This window comes from Humulus lupulus, chromosome 1 (genome assembly GCF_963169125.1).
Source record: "Humulus lupulus chromosome 1, drHumLupu1.1, whole genome shotgun sequence".
In the NCBI taxonomy this organism is placed as follows: domain Eukaryota; kingdom Viridiplantae; phylum Streptophyta; class Magnoliopsida; order Rosales; family Cannabaceae; genus Humulus; species Humulus lupulus.
The window spans coordinates 296,555,634-296,580,343 of NC_084793.1; the positions used below are offsets into that span (position 1 = coordinate 296,555,634).

The following is a 24,710-nucleotide window of genomic DNA, read 5'->3' on the forward strand; positions in this document are numbered from 1 at the left end:
ACTACTGGAAGATCGAGGATGACGTTGATTTTACGTCTTTTAATTTATGTTTTATGTATTTCCGCGCTTAGTATTTAAACAATTGATTAAAGTTATGTTTTATTTACTAAACAATGGGTACCCATACTTTATTTTGTATTTCATACAATATTTGGGTTATGTATGTATTCCAAAATAGTAGCTATGTGTAGTAGTTTTTAGTGGTCCAAGGTCTAGAATTAGTCGGGGCATTACACACATGGATTCCCAAAGTTCTTCCTTTTTCCTCCATTGTTGGAAATCCAAATGAGGTAATGGTCACTAGAAAGAAACTAGCTAATGAGATTGCTAATGCTTGTTATCTTTCTTTAGTGGAGCCAAAATCAGTTAAGGACGCCCTTAAAGCCGAGCACTGGATATCTGCCATGCAAGATGAGCTTCAACAGTTTGAGAGGAATGAAGTGTGGATTCTTGTTCCTCGTCCTTTGGGTGCCAACATCATTGGTACTAAGCGGATATTCAGAAATAAGAATGATGACGTGGGAAATGTGGTGAGCAACAAGGCAAGATTAGTTGCTCAAGGGTATACACAGATTAAGGGAGTGGATTTTGAGGAAACCTTTGCTCCGGTGGCTAGATTGGAATCCATAAAAATTTTGTTGGTTGTAGCGTGCAACATGAAGTTCAAGTTGTATAAAATTGATGTCAAGATGTAATGACCCTACTTATTCTAGACTTTGGACCATCAACACTACTTATACATAAACACTATTCTTAAGAAAACTTACACACAAAATAGTCATAACTTATTAAAATTGTAAAACAAAGGTTAAAATACATAGAATTCGAGGTAGGATATGGGATCCCATTGTTTTGAAAATAAATCATATCTTAAATTTAAAATAAATTCGTTACAAGATCATGTGCGGAAAAATACATATAAATCATAATTAAAAGACTTAAACAACTTCATCCTCGAATCATTCGCGCAGTTCACCGAATCCATTCTCCCTCAATGCACATTCCCAAGCCACCAAGAATCTTCCCGCTGCCATAATTATTTTCCTACACATATAACATAAAGAAATGAGCCTAATGTCCAGCAAGGAAAATCTACTACAAGCATGCAACAAAAACATAAACATCAACTATAACATATACTATAAACATATATCATAATTCTAACTCATGTACATGGTAACTATTGGGGTTTGCTAACTAAGCAACTATAAGCCTCAAAATACAATGAGGTTTGCTAGCTAAGTAACTATAAGCCCCAAAAACATAAAAGTGTTGGGGTTTGCTATTTAAGCAACTTTAAGCCCCAAAACATACATATATCATAACATATATAAAACATACTATAACATAATCATATAAGCATATAATAACCATCATATTTTCCTTACCAAATACTGGGATGTGAGAATAAGGACGGGATTTTGGAACACTCTTAAAAACCATTAATGAGAAATGTGAGTATTCTAAAAGAAAGAGATGAAAAGGAATGAACTAAACCACCGAGAAGGTACTTACCGACAAGAACCTCAAGTTAAAAGAACTTAGATGTCTAACCACGAATGAAAACAGCGAGTTAGGAATTGAGTAGAGAAAAACTATAAAAACTAATGAAACATACAGAAATGAACTAGGAATAGGAATACCTTTGAATGCACTATGACCGTACTACACCTCGAAATTGAAATACACACTATGAACCTTACTCCCCAAGTGTTTAATAAGCTTAAAATGGTAAAGCTGATAACCCCAACCCAAGTGTTTAACACTCTAAAGTAAACCTAGCAGCTTGAAGGCTCTGAACTCAGCTTGAAGAATGCAAGAAATGGCTGGGTACTAGGTCCTATTTATAGAGTTCAAAAATGAAAAGATCTTCTTTTAGCTTGAATAAAAATAATGACTTTTTAATTGAAAAACATTTGAATAATCCTTTAGCAGAGACTTAAGACTCGATCAAAAAGATTCTGGGCTTATCAAGAGGTTATGGGATAAAATGAGCAAGGTTTCGAAATTGTTCAAAAATAATGCCCTAGAGCCGATATATCGCCCATGCTAGGCAATATATCGCCTGGGCTGATATTCCCGAGGCTCGTCGAAGTGGTCGTGCGAAGTTACGTATTTTTCGTATTCCCCGAGTGGCGATATATCGGCATACGCTGAAATATTATACACGTAATTGCACTTTTCAGCCTAATTTGAATTAAGTAAACAGCTTTGACTGAGTCCTATAACGATTTCAAAGCTGCTGGCAGATTCTGGGGTTTTCAAATATTACTCTTAATAAACTATTTCTCAAAAATACTTAATTTCTTAATAAACATGCACACGACAAGTGTCATCATCTTATTGGGTCTGTCTAAACCTTATTGTATAATAAATATCATCTTCATAATTAGCTATATTAATCAAACCTTATGTTATAATTAATATTCTTAAACTATAGGTTAAACTTATAAAATCTACAAGTGTTGCTACGAGTGTCCAACTAAGTCCCGGCTTGAACCGAAATCCACAGTAATAAACATACTACAACTATTACTAGCTATTACTACTGCTACTACTATCTAACTAGCTAAGTAAAGTTCTTGGACTCTACACAAGAGCTCTTTCTTGAATTGCATCCTTGTGGAAGAGGCTTATGTATCTCAACCTCCTGGACTTTTGGTCCCTCATCATGGAGACCATGTCTACAAACTAAACAAGGCATTGTACGGACTTAACCAAGCTCTTCGGGCATGGTATGATCACCTCACCACCTACATGCTTGAAAATGGGTATACTAGAGGTAATGCTGATAAAAATTTGCTTATCAAACCTCTCAATCCTCGTATTGTTTGTGCCCAAATCGATGTAGATGACATAGTATTTGGATCCAATTGTGATGCACACACTTACTCCTTTGTTCAACTAATGACTAAGGAATTTTAAATGAGCATGGTTGGTGAACTAAGTTACTTTCTTGGTTTGCAAATTAAAAAATTCGCTAATGACATTTTCTTGTCTCAATTAAAATATGCCAAATACATGCTCAAAAAGTTTGGTTTAGAAAATGCAAAACATGCACGCACACCTATGGGCACCACTGCTAAGCTGATCAGAGATGAGACAGGTAAAAAGGTTGATGCAACACTGTATAGAAGTATGATAGGCAGTTTACTTTACATTACTGCAAGTCGTCCTAATATTTGTTTGAGTGTTGGAGTTTGTGCTAGATATCAATCTGCCCCCACTGAATTGCCTCTTACTGTTGTGAAATGAATTCTAAAATACATGGCTGGTACCACTGACTTTGGTCTTTGGTACTCATGTGATACTAATCTTTCCTTGGTTGGTTTTAGTGACTTTGATTGGGCAGGTTATCTTGAAGATAGAAAAAGAACTTCAGGTGGCTGTTTTTATGTGGGATACAACCTAGTTTCTTGACACAGCAAAAAGCAAAACTTCATCTCGCTTTCCACTGCTGAAGCGGAGTACATTGCTGCAGGAAGTTGTTGCACCCAACTTCTTTGGATGAAACAAATGTTGCGTGATTATGGCCTTTGTCTTGACACTCTGACCATCTATTGTGACAATACCAGTTTCATTAAATTCTCAAAAAACCCTGTCCAACATTCTCGCACCAAACACATCGACATCCGCCACCACTTCCTTCGTGAGTTAGTTGAGTCTAAAACCATTGTATTATCTCATGTTGCATCTGAAAGTCAACTAGTTGATTTGTTACCAAGGCTTTGAGTTCACAAACTTTTTTCACTTGAGAAAGTCAATAAAAGTTTGTATGTTTGAGTAATAACATGTGGCATTTGAAAATAAGCAATATAGTTTGAAATTTCATCTTCTAACTAGACTATTTGCATACGTGAGACTTTTTTCAACTTGCTTTTCACAGTCATATGTCTTGAAGTGATGTAGGATTGCTGATGTTTTCTTGTAGTCTTACTTGATGCTTGATTTCTCATTCTTGGTAATTGAATTTAATTGTCTCCCCTATTAGAGAAGCCTTAAGGGTTTAGTGTGAAAGCTACGATTGGGTCACTTTGCCTTGTGTAGTTTGCTCCTTCACTTAGGATTGTGTGCCTGTGGAGAGGGCTACCTATGTGCTTGGCTCTCTAATTGGTAATTTTTTAGGGGATTTCTACAATATAAAAACACAAAAAAAGAACAAAAATATACAAAAATATACAAAAAAAATAATAATAATTTTGAGGGAGAGTTTTCATGGCTCTTCTATAGCAGGCAGCTCATGAGGACACTTCACACACTAATGGAGATTGACTTTCTTTGCTTCTGCCTAGTTGAGTTCTACCTTGTGTCATGATAGACCTCATTTTTGCACTTGTCAAGTTCATGTTACAACATGCTATATGTATGTTTGAATAATGTGAAGAAAGTCTATCATTTTGCTTTGTGTCTCTTAGTTTGTTGTTTATCTCTGTCTATATTGTGTTTAGTTTCATGCTATTTGTTCTAGCTTAAATATTCTTAATCCTCTGTGTTCTTCTGTGTTCATAAAATTGAAATTGAACTTCAAAATTTAAACAAACAAATTTCAAGCCAGCATTATTTTTTTTTTTTGTCGTTATTTCTCTTTTCGTGTAGTTTTTTTTTTCTTTTCTATATGTTGTTTGCATCCTTTCTTAAAAAATAAACTAAATAAACTAAACAAAACAAAGTAAAATAAAAAACACAGAAAGCTGAGTCAAATCATTTTTTTCTCTCATTTTCCTCTCTCTCTCTCTCTCTCTCTCTCTCTCTCTCTCTCTCTCTCTCTCTCTCTCTCTCTCTCTCTCTCTCTCCTTAAGCCTACCATTTCTTCTCTGATGCCGATACCCAATGTCAACCGTCTCTTCGCCCTTCGTCGTCGCAATCGCCTCCCCACCCCATCCCCTGAATCCTCTGACTCCTCCGCACTACCATCTCCTGCCCTTCCTTGTGACCTCCTCGTGAACTCGAACCCATTCAACCCCCAAACCCCGATCCCATCCTCACTCCGCCTCCCTCACCTCCCCGCGACCCTTCCCTCCCACCACCTCCACCTCCTCCCCTCTGAGACCTCACTCTGCCTCCCTCACCTCCCCGCGACCCTTCCCTTCCCCCACCTCCACCTCGCACACCCTCTTGTGCCCCTAGCCCAGCCATTTCTCCATCCTGTGTCTCTCTCCCTTCCACCAGCACCACCTCACCCAAACCCAGTGGTATCACCACCCGCACCAGGCACCGTACCCTCCGCTCTGCTTGAACCTTCTAGTCGAGTCAAGACACTAGATCGAAAATGCAAGCCAGCTCCTATCGTTGATTCCAACCCGACCCAGGACTCCCCGCCTCAACCCAGTCCTTCCAAGAAGCCCATGACAGTGCCTCCTCCTACACCAAAGGTTCTGACCTCTTCAAAGTTCACCAAAGGCAAGGCTTCTGCCTCCTCATCCTCTCGAGGTACCCTGTTTCTGAATACCTCCTCTAAGGATCGTTTTAATGTGGGTCTATTTCTTTGAGAAAATTACTGCTTGAGCACTTATTAGATTTCAAGGAGTTTGGTTCTTTGGGTTTGTATGAACTTATTGCATTTCATGGAGTCTGTGTCTGCTCTGCGTGTCCCTTGTCAATCTTTGGTGCATGAATTTTACTCTAATTTGTCTATTGATGTCATTGACCCGATCCATGAAAATTTTGGGAAAGTGTTTTTGCGTGGCAATTGGATTCCGTTTACTCCATCGATTATTGCAGAAAGTTGACACCTGCCCCTGATTGATGAGCATGTGTTCTCTGCTGAGTTTAGTCCGAACATGGATGAGGTTGCTCGCACTCTCACTAGCAACCCTTCTTTGATGTGGCCCATTTCCAATGCGGTTCTTGCTGCTGAACTCATCCCTCTCTACCACATTTTGCACATCATTGCTATCTTCAATTGGCAGCCCACCGCTCACAAGTCCACAGTTGGGGCTGATCTGGCTCGCTTTCTCTTTGCAGTGGATACCCGGCAAGCTATTAGTTTACCTCACTGCCTGTTTCAGGTTATATTTGATGTTGCCTTGTGGCCCGGGGTATCTAGGATGTTTCCCCTTCCTTGTCTGATTCAGCGCGTAGCTCACTATTTCTTTGTTGTTCCATCCAAAAGCTTGGACACCCACATCTCACTCAAGGCCATAAACTTGGCTTCCACTAGGTCAAAAGCTAAGAAGAAAGGTCCCTCAGTTAAAGATCCTATGGCTGCCTCTTCCTTGGGTGTCAAACAATCCTCATGGAAGTATATATTAATTTTTTAATTGGATTCATTCTCTCAGCACTGAGTTTTAGTCCTTCAAATATAAGTTTAGATTGATCTAAGATCATAATCAAGTCTTTCAGTATGCAGTTCTTAGCCACCTTGGTCTGCCTCCTCTCTCAGTTTCGTCCTCCGCTGCTTATGACTCCTTTGAGGAAGCACCACCATCTCAGGGGGAGCAAGTCCCTAGCCTTACTGCCACTGCTTTTTTTCCTGCTGACCCCCATTCCGTGTCTCTTGTAGTTACCCCTCAAGGGGAGTTTGTTGTGCCTTCAGGCACCTTCAAGCATTGCAAGAAGAAGAAGCAACCTTCTCCCTCCAAGTAGTTGTGGTTCAGCTTTGGCATGCCCTCTGAATATTGAGGGGGAGTTTCTTTAGATCCTCTTATGTTATCTATCTTTGTCTGTCGTCTTTTTAGTTGTGTTTGAACTAATCTTACTACCTGCTGCTTTTGAATATTCTCTAATTGTATTTTGAGTGGGTGGATTTGTTATTGGTATCACTGATATGACACTTTATCTAATTTAGCTAGTTGTTGTTATTAATTATGTCTGTTATTATTTTTGTCAGCTTTGTGTGCTAAAAGTATAAATCAAGTTCACTGTTCATATGCATGCCAAAGGGGGAGTTTGTAAGTGTTATTTTTGTCATACATTGTTTTTCATATTTAAACATTGTTTTGATCATGTTATAACATAGAAAGCCCAGTAGCACGTGATTTTTATTTCAGCACATGACTTGCTTAGCTGGCTTTTCTATTTTGAGCCCTAACATATATATTCGTTTTTTCCGTGTTTCCCTTACCTTTTTTAGCAACTAAAATGTGTCTTCTCCAAAAAAACATTCTCCGAAAAAGTTCTGAAGCATTTAGTGCTTCATTGTTCATTGCACATGGCGTTTTGGTGATTCTTCACCATTCTTATTGCAATTTTTGGTGCAAAGCTTGAAGGGAGTTCAAGCTGAGTCTCAATGGGAGCTTGAGCAGTAGCTGGAGGGAGTCCAACAGCTGGAAGGAGTCCAGCAACGTACAAAACTATAGTGAGATGCTAGTTGCTTGAAGATCTTCACAAAAATAGGGAGTTATTTGTTGTTTGTAAAACAAATTAGAAGGGAGTTTTAATTTGTTTTTCGAGTTGTGTATACTTGTAATAACTCTGATTATTTTAGTGGATTTGCTTCATTTCTGGACTAGGTCCCATGGAGTAGATTGTGAGAAATTATGGCTGAACCATGTAAAAAAGATTGTCAATTTTCATTTTTCTTAACCTTGAACCAAATTTTTGTTTGATTATTTAAATGGGTAAATGAGTAGCAGCAGCTAAATGACTTTCAAATTCAACGAAACATTTGACTAGAAATATATAACCACGAAATAAATAATTGATAGCACACTCATAATTACACTGAAGATCCTTTATATATATATATAAAGCTTAACATACACATTTCTCACACCAATAATAAATAGGAGTGACACTTGATATGTAATCTCCACACAACAACCCAAAAGCTTCTCTTGCAGTATCTCTCACATTATACTCCTTTGGCTTTTCCAAATTCATTAATGGCCGCAGCAACATCATCCTCAACAATTGAACCTCCAAAGTATGGAAGGCTCATTACAATTCTTAGTGTTGATGGAGGAGGAATTAGAGGAATCATCCCTGCTGTTATTCTTGAATACCTTGAATCTCAACTTCAAGTAAGACTTGAATATACATATATTTGAGGGGTGTCTTCTTTTTTATTTTTCTTTTCTCAAAATTACATAACTATTATATTCATATCAAACGATGCACTGATAATTGTAATATCATAAATATGTTAAGGCACTAGATGGCCCAGAGGCACGTCTTGCAGATTACTTTGATGTAATGTCGGGAACAAGCACAGGGGGCCTTATTACAGCCATGTTAACTGCTCCCAATACCCAAAAACGCCCTTTGTATTCTGCGAAACAGATTGTCCCATTTTACCTCGAACACTCTCCACATATTTTCCCTCAGTCAAGGTACGTATCATAATAACGTAATTCTCATATGTATAATTATTATTACTTTTTTTTCATTATTAATTGATATATTATTTATATATACTCAGGGGGATATTTGGTTCAATTATTGGATCGGTGAAAGACGCAACGGGACCAAAATACGATGGAAAGTATCTTCATAACTTGGTCAATAAACTGTTAGGGACAACGAGGTTGCATCAAACTTTGACTAATATAGTCATTCCTGCTTTCGACATCAAGAAGCTCCAACCTACTCTTTTTTCCTCGTATCGGGTATATATAATATGCTACTGATTTTTTTATATAATCTCATATAACACAAATGAATTCTTATTATATCGATATATGTATGTATGTATGTATGTATGTCCTTATATATAGGCCCCAGCAAGCTCAGCCATGGATGCTCGCCTGGCAGACATTGCTATCGCTACGTCAGCAGCTCCAACATACCTTCCTTCTCACTATTTCACTAACCAAGACAAGGATGGAAATACTGAAGAATTTCATCTCATTGATGGTGGTGTGGCTGTTAATAATCCGGTAATATAATAATTCAATAAGTTTATTATTAATTAATCAAGATTATTCAATATCGATTATGTGGCGATTATTATTGTTATTATTTTCAGTCTTTCCTTGCCATCAGTGAAATGACCAAACAAATAGCGAAAAACAATTCGAGCTTCGACTCGAATTCTATGCCTTTGGATTTCAGTCGTTTTCTAGTGATCTCATTGGGAACGGGTTCGAACAAGACAGAGCAGAAATACAATGCTAAACTTTCTGCCACGTGGGGACCTTTATCATGGATTTATTACCATGGATCAACTCCTATTATTGATGTTTTCTCTAAAGCAAGTGTTACTATGGTTGATTACCACAACTGTGTGTTTTTTCATGCCTTGGGTTCTGATGATAACCATCTCCGGATCGATGTAAGTTTATACTTTAATATATTTGCATTTTGTCTTCTATTCGATAAGAGGGAATTTTTCTAATAATTAATAATTACTAGCTACATATATATGTGGCTCTTGTGAATAAACATATAATAATGTTATCTTTAATCTAAATATGGATTTTAGAGTTAGACAGATTATGGTAAAACAGTAGGAGGCATAGCTAGCTAGCTCTATTTAAATACATTTACATATATAATATATATATAATATTTTCCAAAACTACACTTAGGGTGATCAAGACTATTTTATGTAATGCTATATTAGAATATATATATATATATATATATTTATATGTAACAACGAAAATTGTAGAGTTGTGGGGCACAGCTCTTAACTCTAATCTATATATGGATTTTAGAGTGAGTATATATATAGTTAAGGCAGTGGCTAGCTAGCTGGCTGGCTGGCTTGCTCTCTGTATATAAATGCATATAATATTTTCCATAATTACACACTTGAGGTCATCAAAAGATCGATTGAGACTTATATAATATATTAGAATATATATACATAAATGTATAAAAAAAATCAGAAATAAATGTAGAATTGTGGGGACACACAGCTCTCAACTTTAATCTAAATATGGATTTTAGAGAGTTATTATAAGCAGGTTAAGTAAAGCAGTAGCTAGCTAGCTTTATATCTACATATGTATATTATTTATATACAATATTTTTCCTAACTAGGTGATAAAATAAAAACCGAGATCGACTTATGTTCTATCTAAATATAACACCAATAATTGTAGAGTAGTTGTGGGACACAGCTCGTTAAACATTCCAATATATCCGTTAAATTAATATACAATTCATCATCTGTTGATTAAGCATTTAAAAATAAATACGTTTGTTCGAATTATTTATAAATATATTGTCGTTGGATTCAACATGTGTTGATGATATATATATATAAGTTATTAATATTGGAAAATATGTATGTATGTATATAGGATGACACGCTGACAGGAGACCTATCTTCGGTGGACATAGCAACACAATCGAACTTGAACAATCTAGTGGAAGTGGGCAAGAAGCTACTCAAAAAACCACATTCACGCATTAACTTGGCCTCTGGCCATTACGAGCCAATTCCAAACTCCACCACTACCAACGAAGATGAACTCAAAAGGTTTAATTAATTAAATGAATCTCCAATACTTATTTAATTAATTTAACTTAATTCATCATCACATAAAGAGTGTTGTCATATTTGGTACCTATATGGATTAATTGTTAGTACTTAATTGTATGGTTGTTACACATGCAGGTTTGCAAAGCTACTTTCGGAGGAAAGGAGGCTTCGAAAATCCAATGCAAAAGCCGCTTATTAGACTTAGAATAAGTGCCTCATTAAGTTGATTATCTACCAGTCGGACACAATATATAAAGCTTGATCAACTAGCGATCTCGTTTAAATAACTACGAATTTGGGATTAGTAATTTTACTTCTATATATGCATGTTTTATTAATTTACTTTGAAACTAAAACACTCTTGTTGTGATGTTGTTAATAGTATTAAATATGGTTTGTTTATTTCAGTGTAAATAAATTAGTATGTTTTTGCTTTTTGTTGGATTTGGACATGTTTAATTATTACCAAAATATTTTAACATCTGTAAACAAGTTTAAGTAATATATAATAAGGGAATATATCTAAAACATATATTTTTCTAAGACCATTGTTAACCTATATATCATAACAAGAAATATTGGAACGTTTGCCCAATGAAGAGTAAGCTACGTGATAAGACAAATAAGTCCATTCTTTGCAATCTATATATTGTAACACGAAAATTTTGATTTAGTGGTATTTATTTAATAACACTTTAAACAAGAGTCAAGACGTGATCAGTATGTAATAAAATTTGGTGGCTATTACTTACTATCAATTGCACTAAATATATCATGGGGAAAAAATGCCAGTAAGATGCATGTAAAGTATATATATATATATAAAGAGGCAAAGTTTATAAGTGATTTTTTTTTCCAACTGGTAGAATAGTTAGCTACCTTAAGAAACACTGTTTTGTAACAAATTTTCAGTTAGTTTGGTAACTGCTATGACAGTTAAAGTAAATATAGAAGACTGTTGTGATTGGTTACCATTTCTTGTATTTTCTTGGTCTTTAGCTCTATTATAATTAAAAAAAGAGCTCTCATAGACGGTTTGCAACTTTTCAAACTTCTGAGACTTAAAAGTGAGCAGAGGAAGAACAGAGACAATGAGCAATAAAGAAGATGGTGTTAAAATTTTATATGGAGCTACATATAATTTAGCGGTGCTCACGTATGTGTCATTTATTGAATGTTCGGATAACGGTATATTTTGGTATTGCATAGTATTTTAGTTGGGTCATAATGGAATTGACATATGCTCGGGTACATGACCACACTCTCAAGTTCTTTCGGTCAGTCCATTGGACCAAGACAACTATCCCTCTCTTTGGGTATCAAGGCCCAATAAGCCCATATTAGTTTTTACAAAAGGGTCTAACACTCTTGTGTTGTTTGCAGAAATTATATGAGTGTTTTGATGAGATAGATGAAGAGTGTAGTGTTCAAAGGTTTCCCTTGCACTTTTTTTATTGGTTTTTTTATTCTGTTTTTCAGATTGTGGAGAGATTAAAATCATTCCCCATGTTAAAGATTCAAGATATGTTTAATACTTCATTGATATGCTTCAAATTCTATGAGATATATAAATATATATATATATATTGTAAATTGTTGTGGTTTGATGAACAAAATTGATATTTATTGGCTTTTGTGAACCCATTAGACTAGCAGATGAGTCAATGAGTGAAAATGAGAGCTCAAATTGAACTGTCGAGCCTCACGCTATATATATTAAGTGTTACAAGAGTAGTAAAATGATGAGCCATTTTTTTATTCTGTTTTTGCAGATTGTGGAGAGATTAAAACCCTCTCCCATGTCAAAGATTCAAGAGGCATGTTTAGTACTTGATTGATATTGATATGCTTCAAATTCTATGAGGGACCCTGATGTAATCCCACCCCGTATGGAGACAGGATTTGTATCGTTATGCAATTGTATCACCAGAATCAATCAACATTGTATAAGAAGAGTCAGCGCTAGAATTTTGACTTGATACCACGGAGGGACTAACCTCAGCCTCCGTCTGTGTCAAAGTAAACACTCGAGCCAGAACCAAACTTTCACTCTTCCTCAATTCTTCTTTCTTCAACTGTTGGCAATCTTTCTTGAGATGACCCACTACTCCACATAGGAAACATACCTTGGCATGGCATTCTCCCAAATGGTGTCTCCTGCACTGAGCACATTCTGGATAACTCTTCTAGCTCTCACTCCCGCCCTGACACTACAAGAAAATGAGGTCTTTACCTACCAATTGTAAGTGTAGGTAAAACTAGCCTAATGGTGGGTAATATGATTTTCCTACCAATATTGAATTGGTAGAGATTGGTAGGTAAAAGTTAGTGGGGAAAGAGTCTTTACCTACACTTATTAACACTGGTAGATAAAAGAATCAGTGGACCCCACTAAGTTATAAATCATTTGATGAGTCATCAGATGACGTGTTTGATGACATGGCATCCTACGTGTATGCTGACATGGTTTTTGTAGTTTTACGTGTCTGATGATGTGACATCATATGTGGCATCCTACGTGGCATCCTACATGGCATCCTATGTGGCATCCTGCGTGGCATCATATGTGGCATCCTACGTGGTATCATTTTATTAACCCACATAGCATTATTTTATTGGTTTGTTACACAATTTATATTTTGTTCAAATTTAATGGTTATGTGTAGGTAAAAGATAATAACAGTTATTTGTAAATGTTCTATATTAGAAATAAACTAGAAAAAAATCATTCAATAATAAAATGTTTAATGCTAAAATTCTTTATAATGTTCAATACTAAAATAAGTCATAAAGTTATCATTTTAAGGTTACCCCTACCAAAATAAAAAATAAAAAAACTTCATAAAGTTCATTCCTTAGTAAATTAATTTAAATAAACTAAGAATCATCTTGTGACTCCCGAACTGAAATAGATGGCGACTCTCTTAAATTTGCATCTGAAGCTTGGTCTGTTGGAGGTGGTGGAGGCGGTGCCATCAAATTGTTATGACGAAGTATATCCACAACTACACTAAGTTGTTCGTTAGTAGACTCCTGAAGAGATGGTGGCAATGGCACCTCATCTGGTGGGACATACCTGAGTATCAATACAGATATTGCTACCATAGTAAATGTAACAAGTGTACCCACGCTGACCTGCCAATGGCAAAGGCATCACTATAAAAAACAGAAACAGGAATTCCAAATTTACATTTGTAGTATTTTTAAAAGGAAACTTGTATTCATAAATGAGAAAATAGAAGTTTGATTTTTATCAGATAGTAGAAAAGCACAACAGGATAGTCTAATCTGTAGCTAAATCAGCAAATAACATTCCTTCAAAACTCTTTGACATTGTATAACCAAATAGCTACCCAATATCTAACTTTATCCCATGGACTTTCAAGATTGTCCTCAAAATCTTTAAAATTATTTTGTTCCACTCTAACCAGATCGCTGAACAGATAGCCATTATAGCTAGAATCCAAATTTACATCTGTAATGACTATTTAAGAAACAATAGATACTATATGGTATTTAACAAACAATGAACATTCTATCTTCCTATTAGAGGAATTTTTTTAGAAACAATAATCTGGGTATTAGGTTAGCATTCCCATTCCCCTCTGACTCCTCATTCCTCTCCTCCAAAGAAAGAACACATCAGCAAACTTATAGAGCAAAACAGATATGCTTATACTTATTTTAAAGGAACTACCTCTACATAACTTTCGCTTAAATAGTTGATGACATAATTGATAGTAAATTTCAAAATCTTAAATATTTCAAAGCTTGAAACTCGTTAACTAAGTTTTTAACCAATAACAAAATAATAATAATAATAATAATAATAACTAACATTAAGCAGAAAGAAGTACAAAGAAAAGGGAGAAGTCCAATAATTACAAAATACATGCTAACTCCCTTAAGAAGTCCGAAAATAATAGATTCCTGAAATCTTTTACATCAAACAACCACAAAATTACCCAATACTTGATTCTATCCCAAATACTATCCATGTTATCACATGTGATCAGATTTAGAAGACACTTGCAATAAAAATAAAATAAAAAAGAAGGGTAGGAAAGATCATAACTTATGTTTTGGCATCATCTCAGTTTTATCATCAATATCATTTTTATTGACTTGCTTTCTGATTAAAAGTTGGCTCACAATAAATCTCAATGTGCCATTCTTTAGTCTAGTACCACCACTGTAAGCATCTTCATAAAAGAAAACACTTCATTGCAGAAGACAACAAACATTGCAATAATTACCCCAAAAACATGTAACTTACCATTCCTACCAATTCTGAAACATCCATAAAGAATGCCAAGATTGCAGCACCAATTCTAGTTACCACTGTGCTCTCTATAGGAACTTGTGTGCGTTCATTAACATCTGAAAAGAATGAGGGCAGCAACCCATCCCTAGCCATTGCCATCAGAATTCGTGGCTGAGAAAATTAAAAAAAAAAACAATGTTATTCAGACAAAATTTAAAATAGCGAGTTAACAAAAAGGAAAGATACAATTGAAAGCACGAGCAATAGAAGATCCGTGGTAATAAACCAGCAGAAAGGAGCAAATGTATCTTCAAATTGAAGAGAGAAAATAAATGTACAGGAGGGCAACCTACTGAGAAAATGCATCTATACTTTCATTTCTGAATTCATGAAAAATATGATCAATTAAGACACAACCTGTAGTTAAATAGTATTGTACCTAACCTAATTAGAACATAAGATTAGTGATTCTATGATCAACTATTATTTCAGGATCTAAATCAGGTAGAGGAAGAAGCTCAGGAATGTGGCAAAATAGGCTATATGCTGGGCTCTCTGGCTCAAAAAAAAAGTTGGATTTTTCAGGATATAGAAGATGTTTACACATTTGAGGATATATCCCCATTTTGAAATCCATTAAGTTTAACTTGTCCTCTAAACCCTGCTCCGTCTTTTCTCCAAGAATGCACCATAATTTTGTATCATAGATTAGATGCACCATATAAATATAAGATAACAAGTGACAATAAAGTGTCATATGTACTTGGAACTTCTATAAAGAGTACCATTAGGCAGTATATGATTAGAAAGAAATAAAATTTTCAATGAAGGAGAAGAGGACACAGGAGTTATCTAGGAAAAAGTTAAGCCTTGGTTGGTTGTATGGATTTTCAACTGTAAGCATTTTAAGGCATAATCGTTCTCAATGCTTCTCGGTCATTGGTATTTGTGGTTGTAATGAGTTATTTTTTGTGATAGTTTTTATGTTTTACGTCTTACTGGATGTTTTAGATTGAAGCAGTCTTTCAGAGGCTGTCTACAGTAATACACAGCATATCATCCATTATTAATACAAATTTGTTTCACATAAAAATTAATAATAATAATAATAATAATAATAATAATAATAATAATAATAATAATAATAATGATGATAAGAATAACTTATACATAATGTACCATTAAAACTGATAAGAAAACTATGAAAAAGATTCAGAAAAAAATTAAAACATTGGCTTGGAACTTGTATCTTAGTGATCAGGAAAGGTAAGTGCTAAATTCCATGTAAGGAAGTAGGGATACATGACAGTGTTTTTTCTTGTTTCTTTATATTTGGTTTCCTTTTCTATTCCATTATAAGTTATCATGTGCTCACATAATTAAAAGTTAAGCATAAAAAACAGTAATAAAAGGGTCACACAAACCTCCTGCTTTGGTCCTAATTTAATATACTGGGGTGAATCAGCAGCAACCAGAGAAGGTTCACAGAGCTTTATAGCAGCATGCAGATCCTTTAGATGTCCCCATTTAGGCTCACTCAGTAAGCCTACACAATGACAAAACATGCTTTATAATCTAAATATTTTTGCACTTATATTCCTTCCAATTTAGAATATTTATATGGAAATCACTCCTTCCTCAAATAGATAAACAAAAAATACAAATAAAACTCAGAAAAATAATGACAAGTCACTGACCATATTCATCAATTGGAGCATCATAATCATAACTAGTAATATAGAACGGTCCGCCGGAAGTCCGACCAAAGTTTGTTCCACCAAAGTATTGAAACCACGTAGATGACAAGTCAAACAGTAGAATGTACATATAATTAAGAATGAAAATATATATATATCTGACCTTGACGACACAAAATATGATTCTTTTTTATTTAAATAAATGAAACTTTGTATTAATCATTAGAATAAATTACAAAGTATCAGGTTCATGTTTGCATCATAAAAGTGAATCATGAAACCCTGAAAAAAGTAGCCAAAGTACAATTAAAAATAGAAAAACAAGATAAAAATTTGCTTGCAGAAGTTTTCCAATCCCTCACCTCAAAACCTTTAATATTATACACCCCGGTTGCCACCCAGAATTTTATTTTATCCCAAAGAAAGTTTCAAATATAGAGAGATCATTGTAATGTCAATTTATTTTATTTCATTTCTTAACTTATGACAGTAGCTTGAGATTCAAAAGCTCACTTAGTTTTGCAGGGATACTTCCTGATAGCTGGTTTTTAGAAAAATCCAAGCCTTTTAGATCCTTCAAGTAGCCTATTTCTGAGGGAATTGTGCCAGAGAAGTTATTTTGGTTTAGGAAAAGGTAGTTGAGATTTGTTGAGATGACAAGTCGAGAAAAGTCAAGTTTCTGCAGTTTGATATGAAACTTGGAAATTCTGAAGTGAGGTTATTATAATAAAGATCAATATAGGTTAATGAAGACATGCCTGAAAATTTAGACCAGTCAGGAGATTCGAAGTAGTTTGATCCAAGGTCAAAGTACCATAAGTTTTGGAGATTTCCCAGTTGATAAGGAATTATTCCACCAAGGTTGTTGTTGTGAAAATTGAGATATTGAAGCTCTGTTAATTGGCCTATCTCCATTGGTATTGAACTAGTAAGACTGTTGTTGGTAAGGTTGAAACTGGTGATATTGAGAAAAGGAGTGACATCAAACTGGGCTAATGTTCCATTCAGATTCAAGTTGGAGAGATTTATCTCAGAGAGTGTACCAGTGACATTGTTGCAGACAATCTCAGTCTATGTGCACAACTTATTGAGATTAGTGAGGGACCATGAATTCAAAGAAGGTGAAGAAGTTAAGCTTTCTTTCCACTTGACAAGAGCTTCATCTTGTGTTCTAGGTGAAGATGTGATCTTAAAGGGAAGCAAGAGAATAATAAGGAGAAGACACAAAGGAGTATTGATGATTTTCATGGTGTTTTTGGCTTCTGTGGGTATAAGGTTCAGTTACAGTGGTTGGTTTACTCTCATATAGGAGACAGAATGAGCTACTACAGGGTACTTCCTTTCCAAGAAACAGGCATTGTAATATATATTATTATAGTATGAAAGAGTTTGATAAAAATGGTGTATCTTCAATTTGGATCATATCAATAACAATTTGTTAAACAGGAGATGTTTATTCGGTTGCAAAAAGAAATCTTGATCAAACTAATTAGAATTTAGTGGAAAAAGGTTGAATCTTGTTTGCTATTCGAATAAAAATCTTAATAAAAAAAACCAGGGATCCAAAAATAGAGCCTCGTTTAGTTACTAATCAAGTTGTCAAACCTTAAAAAAAATGTTTCACTTCTCTATCTAAAGCAACAAAACCCAGAACAAAAACAATTAAAAAAAAATCTATCCAAGAAAAATAAAGAGATCATTCCCAGAACTATATGATTTTAGAACCCAATTCTCCATCAAAAATATCCCAGAAATGCTTAAGAAATAAACTCTTAATGATGCAAGTAAACGAAGAACACAAAAGTCAAGATCCTACTTTTAATCTCATCAACCAAAAGAAAAAAAGAAAAACAAAAGAACCGAGAACGCAAAATCCATAAAGAAATCCAATACATACGTATAAACTACAGGCACATACGCATGTAAATATAAACAAAACACATGAAAATACATATATATAGATTTGCATACAGGAACAACACAAACATAGAGATAGATGAGAAAGAGAGTTACAGGAATGGAGGTAGGTTGAGTTCGACTCTCAGTCGAGACAATAGCAGTGGCGGCGGCGTTAATAGTTTCAACGCTATTGGAGAGCATATATATATATAGTTCTAATAAACTTAAAATGCAATCTGATACGAGTATGGGAGAGAGACCAGACCAGAGTATTTTTTTGGGCGTTTCTTCTCATAAACCTTCTAAGGATTTCTGGGCTAAAGGGGAGGACGAAAGAGGCACCCCGCTCATGCACATCTGGGTTTTTCTTCTCAGGTGGCGATCGGCGAGTATGGGTTCTTCTCTCAGGCGAGGATGGGCGCTTCTTCTCAGGCGATGGTCAGCGTCGGGGCCTCCGGGGTACTCACGCTGAGGATGGGCGCTTCTTCTTCGACTGGTTTTCTAAGAAGGAGAGAGACTAGACTAGAGTATTTTTATTTGTCTGAAAGGGTTAAATGATAAAATATATATTATTATGATTTTGTTTTTACTGATAGTTAGATTAATTTAATTTTAATTTTTGTTTTTGTAATGTTTATTTGTTTTTAAGATTTGTACCCTTTGTTAAAAATAATATGATATGTTAAAAATAATTAAGATGACATGTAGGATATTTTTAACACATCATCATACAACTCAACATCATTTTTATTAAAAATTAAAATAATAAGAGGGAAACATTGGCGCCAAATGCAAAAAAAATTCCCTCCAGTATATGTGTAGGGTAACACTCTTTACTTACCTATATTATTAGTAGATAATCGTCCTTCTAAAATATTATAATATTGGAAATATTTACCTACCAATAAATCTTACGAATAAATATTGGTGGGTAAAGGTTCCCTTTACCTACCAATATATATTGGTAGGTAAAGATCAGATTTCTTGTAGTGTGACGACCACCCTGAGTACCCTTAAATCTCTTGTCTGAATCGGGAGTGCTAAATGTGTATGCAGTCTTTCTCTTTTGATCAATGGGGCCTTCGACCCTACCAAACCCAGTAAACGGAGGTACCATCCTCTGGGCATCGTGCCTAGCGGCTCTCTCACTCCATATCTTGTCCTCACCGCCCTTAGAAGTAAGGGTCTTCTCTACTACTTGAGCATATGTGGTAACCCTAGGTACTGAAGTAATCCTAACATCCCGACCTATCATGGAGTTCAACCCCCAAACAAATCACTCTTTCCCAGTCACATCGGTTGGCACCAAGTCAGAGGCAAACTTAGCCAACCTATCATGCTTCGGAGAATACTCAATCACTGAATATTTTCCTGAACCAGATTCATAAACTCATCCATCTTCGCAGTTCGGACTGTGTCATTATAGTACTTCTCATTAAACAGTTCCTAAAACACTTCCAAACCTATCATAGCGACGTTCTGAGTTTGGGACACAACCTCCAACCAAATCCGAGCATCATCCCGTAACATATATGTGGCATAGGCCACCCTGTCGTTGCTCACCACCCTCACGAAGTCAATGATGGAATTGTTCATGTCCATCCACTACTCAGCTCTAAGTGGATATGGGCATCCCTCAAAGGTTGGAGGGTGTTGCTTTCAAAATCTCACATACAAGCATTCCCATTTGTTCTCAACCCTAGGCTAAGCCAAAACTAGTGCCACTATAGGTGGCGCAAGTGGGGCAGCATTCCCTAGCGAAACCTACTGCCTTAATCATCTAATCTCTTCCTCTTGCCTCTGAAGTCTCGCTTGCATGTCTGTAAACATCTGCTGCAAAATCTGAGGGGCAGGTGGAGGATTCTAGCAGTAGTTATCATCTCTGCCTCGATATTAGTACCACCCAGACTGATTGACCACCTAACTTCAAAGTATGTCTATGTTGGGAATATATGGCTTCACTCTTTGAAAATCAACAATGAATTATGATAATAATGCAATACTCCAAACACTAGATGTTGATCAAGATACAAATTCAAGGTATGAATGCAATTCTTGATAATCAAACAAACATGTTCATGATATGAATATTAATCTTGAATATAAGAAACTAAATGATTAAATGACGATAAGATGAACTTAGATACATTTAACCATCAATACTAACAATGAAAAACATAATAGAACTACAAAAATACAAGATTAGGGTTAGAGAGATACAACATTTGTATTGAGCAACTTGAATCTTCAAACTTGGGGCAATTCTAAGGCTTATACACAATAAAAATATTATTATCCAAAATCTCTATTCCAAGCCTTTCCCGATTGCTTGAAGCTTCAACTATGTAGAATGCAATTTGGGATTGAACTAGCCTTAAAACTCATGCAATTCAATCAAATCTTGATGAGTTTCTTGGAGAAAACTTTTGGTCTTAGAAAGCTAGAGAGAGAGTTGGAAAGTGTGATCAAGGATTTTCAACTCTAATAACCCATATATATAGTGTAGGCATAATCATTAGTCTAACCAATAGGATTAGAGCATTTAAAACTATTCATTTGGATCATTTTGCGTAAACTGTACGATACTAAAAGGCCGCCCAGGAGATGTATTGCTTGTCAGGCGCTACGTCGCCTACTAGCAGACGATGCCTTGCCTGCTAGGGCTTTTGAAGCCCTTTGCATTTCAGCAATGCTACGCCGCTTAGGGGGTGACACATCTCCACCCTCTCTAATTTTGGACCCCTCCAATGGTCCTAAAATTGCTCCAAATGCTGTCGAACTTTTTGAGAATATTTGGATACCTCATTGTATTACTTTAGACCCATAAAAGTCACTTTTATATGCCTTCTACATAATCTCATGTTTTCACTTCTCTTTAAGCGAAAATTGTTAAGTGTTTTGTACCTCAACGTGAAAACATCATAACCATTATATTTAACCAATCTCAACAGTCTGCAATCAATGACTCTGCTTATCATGTACTGATAGCATATCTAGAAACCGTCCCACAATCAAAACTGAACAAGCACAACATTCACATGAAATAATAATGCTAACAAGCATTTCTATCATACTTACATGCAGCAATAATTCTCATAAGCATATCCTTCATATTCACATAGCAATCAAAAGGGCCATGCCCTACCATTAAATATCATGCTTATACTCTAGCATGCAGATAAGACAAATAATTCAAATAGACAATTATGCAGGTATTTAACCTATTACCCACTGAGTCGTGAGTCGAGCTTGTCTTTAGTAGCGAGTGTACATGTTCGATCGATCTTCAGGAACCATAAAGCCTTGGAAGCTCTGATGCCAATTTGTAACGCCTTAATAATCCAGGATTGTTACTATTGACCTTTGTTTTGGCCAACTGACACGGAGTCAAATGCTTGATGTGATGGAAGGTATTGAAATAGATCTAATGGAAAGAACAGTAAACGACACAACAGATTATAGTGGTTCGGCCCCACAAATTTGTAATGACCTACATCCACTTAAGCTATTATTGATATTGATTCTCAAAGGAGTGATCAAAGAACTAGGGTTCTTCGAGTTTCACAAGCCTTAGAGGGATGAATAATACAATCGAAAGATAATAGCTATAATTCTCTTGTAAAGCACAAACTCAAATCATCTAAAAGGTAAAAGTCCCTCCCTTGAGCTATTTCTTCTCTATTTATAAGCTCAAGGAGGATTACATAAATTTGTTACAGATATTCTTTCCTAAATAATCGGATACTTAGGAATTATGGGAGATAATCTCGGATATGATTATAATCGCATAAGATCTTCTCAAAATATGCGGAGTATACGACCAAGCTAGTCGTATATAAAATCCAAATGTTATGCCAGGGGAACCTCCCTGGTCGATAGTCGAACAGAACCTTTGCCAGGTGTCAGCCACGTGTTAAAAATGTCTGCCACGTCATCCACGCCTATTTTTTGGATAATATTTGCCCCCCAAGTTTATTTATTGCGACCAGCAATAAGTAAACTTAGGAAAACAACCTTTCATATGCCCCACAAAATCTGTCAGAACCTTCGTACGTTTTTTAAAATCGTGACCTAATCACGTCTAATCAAGCCTTTTCAGTTTTCAAGAAACCACTCTGACGGCTGTTACACTCCCCCATGCTTCGAAAAAGGGAATTAATGATTACTACTTTTTGTCACACTTCGGCTTCTATAAGTAACCCCCCATTCACCTTTTAATCTTTTATTCGCCATTTCCTACCAAGAACTCTCAAGAACTCCATCCCATAACTCAGAACTTCGAAGGTCTCCCGTCATTTTGCTTAAGGGTTCTTTGTTTGCAAGCCCAAAGTCGTCCCGTTTCAGAATCTTCAGCCTTCATCCAGGTAAACTTCTTCGTCTTTTAAACTCTTTGAGATGCCATGCATACTGCTTTTGAGTTCTGAAACATTTTGCGTTCTTGAGTAGAAATTTGTGAGTATTATGTATATGTCGTTGATGCTTGATAGGGTAGTGTACTTTTGCTCTATATAAGTTAGGAATTAGTTTGATAGTCAGGATCATAGGTTTAGGGCGTAAAATCGACGTAAAAATTCGATTTTTAGGCTAGTTGAAAAACTGAGTTTTTCCTGCCCCTTTGGAGTTGAAAAAGCTTCTTTTCAAAAAACTTTTTACTTTCACTTTTTGATCCGTTATTCAAACTGCTAGCATAAAACTTAGTGTTTCGGTTAGAATGCTGCTGGTCGATAGACGCAAGCAACGTTATTCCAACTTTCAAATGCGTCTTATCTCCTCCTTTGTCTGTTTGCAGTTCATATGCAAGACCCGTGGGGAGGAGAAAGACCCATCGACGACGATCTCTTAGTTCAACTGCTTGAAGATGAAGAACACCCTTCGATCTTGATATCAGATATTCCTTTTTCTCGCGTTAACCTAAACACTTCCCTAGTTTTGACTCAAAATATGTCTCACACCAAAACTAAAGCCAAGAAAAGAAAAACTTCCAACACTTCTCATCAGCCTACTGCTGATGCTCCCTCAACCAGTGGTCAAGACGAAAAATGCCCCCGATCCAAATGTGCAAAGGCATGCCCGCCCTCAACACGCTACTCAGCCGGACGTCGAGTGGCATGTAGTTTCTGAAAGTAGGGTGACGATCAGAATGATCGCCAACTACTTAAACAAATACAATCTGACAGGGGTGACCCTAGTCAAACCTAACCCAGTCCAAAGGGCTAATCTTCCTGGAGGTTCTTACAGTGCATGGTCGCGGTTTCATGTTGAGGCTGGAGCCATTTTGCCTCTTCATGCATTCTTTCAGGGGGTGGCCAACTATTTCGGAGTTGCCCCCTTCCAAATTACCCCAAATGGATATATAATGCTGGCTGCACTCTATATCCCATATAGCCAAAAAAAAATGGCCCGCGCCATCGTCACATGAGGTCAACTACCTGTTCGACCTCAAATCTAACCCCAACCAAGAAGGCACGAGGTTCTTCCATCTTTGTCATCAGGAAACCGAGCGCACTTTCCTGACTGACACCACCCATATCTCCAACGTGGGGAGGTACTACCAGGAGTACTTCCTTACGCCTGACCTGGTCGCAGACAACTTGGCTTTCACACGAGGAGGTAAAACTTTCACATCGCTGGCTTCTTCATTTAGTGTTTTTCCACCACAATGTCTTGAACTTTCAATGTGTTTCAGGCCCATGGCTGTGACCAAACCCAACTCCAGGGATGGAGTCAAGGGCGGCACTCTTAGCCAGCATGTCAAATGCTGAGAAGAGTGTCAAGAATTTAGTTACAGAGGCTAACCTTAGGTTGGCTAGCCTTTGGGACCCTCAAATAACTACGAGTGGGCCTTCGCCGAGGAATGCTCGCGCCGAAGCGGAACCCAAGCAGCAACCCCAAGCGTCTCCTCTCCTCTGCGGAGGAGATCAACTGGGGTTACAATCAGGGAACCTGCCGACACTCACCGAGCGGAGAGGCCCTTGGCTCCCAAAGGAAAAGGAAAGCAAAAGGTCGTCGATCCTACCAAACTCTCTAACGACTTGTCGGATGATAACGGTACAGTAATTTCACTTTTAAACCATTTGCCAATTCCCTGTCATCTGTTCGATGGGGATGGCAACTTTAAGAATGCTCCCATCTTAAATTCAGATTTCTTCCAGGCAGTAGGTTGTTCAGTAAATAATGTAACGACCAATAGTTGTAGAGCGGGTACTTTACTTGTAATCTTTTCTCTTTCATTTTTTGGCCCTGTGTGACCATCGTGTCTTACTACTCGCGTTGTTTCCTTTGTGCAAATATGGACTCTGAGAACGTGTTCGAGCACTACAGGGCTGCTGCCGCCTCTTCTGGCTAGAAGAAGAGCAGCAAGAGGGCTCGGGGGGAGAGTAGTAAAACTGTCCCGAAGAAGGCCTGAACTGACGACCCTCCGGCTACCGCCCCTTCGACGGAGAACTCACCACCTTCATCGCCTCTCGAACAGCTGGCCTCA

At 36.5% G+C, this 24,710-nt stretch overlaps 2 protein-coding genes across 2 annotated transcripts; both read left to right on the forward strand.

Annotated features, from left to right (window-relative positions):
* Window positions 1-293: 293 nt before the first annotated feature.
* LOC133779480 (uncharacterized mitochondrial protein AtMg00820-like) lies at window positions 294-695 on the forward strand. The gene has a single exon (XM_062219442.1). The coding sequence runs from the start codon at window positions 294-296 to the stop codon at window positions 693-695; it is 402 nt and encodes a 133-aa protein (XP_062075426.1).
* Window positions 696-7,732: 7,037 nt separating this feature from the next.
* LOC133779368 (patatin-like protein 3) lies at window positions 7,733-10,811 on the forward strand. The gene is made up of 7 exons (XM_062219339.1): window positions 7,733-7,961; window positions 8,089-8,270; window positions 8,360-8,546; window positions 8,655-8,816; window positions 8,906-9,211; window positions 10,188-10,366; window positions 10,505-10,811. The coding sequence occupies exons 1-7, from the start codon at window positions 7,824-7,826 to the stop codon at window positions 10,566-10,568; spliced, it is 1,218 nt and encodes a 405-aa protein (XP_062075323.1). The 5' UTR covers window positions 7,733-7,823; the 3' UTR covers window positions 10,569-10,811.
* Window positions 10,812-24,710: the final 13,899 nt, after the last annotated feature.

Coding starts and splice junctions, on each gene's coding strand:
- LOC133779480 (XM_062219442.1), top strand. CDS start 294: ATGGTCACTAGAAAGAAACTAGCTAATGAGATTGCTAATGCTTGTTAT.
- LOC133779368 (XM_062219339.1), top strand. CDS start 7,824: ATGGCCGCAGCAACATCATCCTCAACAATTGAACCTCCAAAGTATGGA. Junction 8,547..8,654: donor CTCTTTTTTCCTCGTATCGG/GTATATATAATA, acceptor CCTTATATATAG/GCCCCAGCAAGCTCAGCCAT. Junction 8,817..8,905: donor GTGTGGCTGTTAATAATCCG/GTAATATAATAA, acceptor TATTATTTTCAG/TCTTTCCTTGCCATCAGTGA.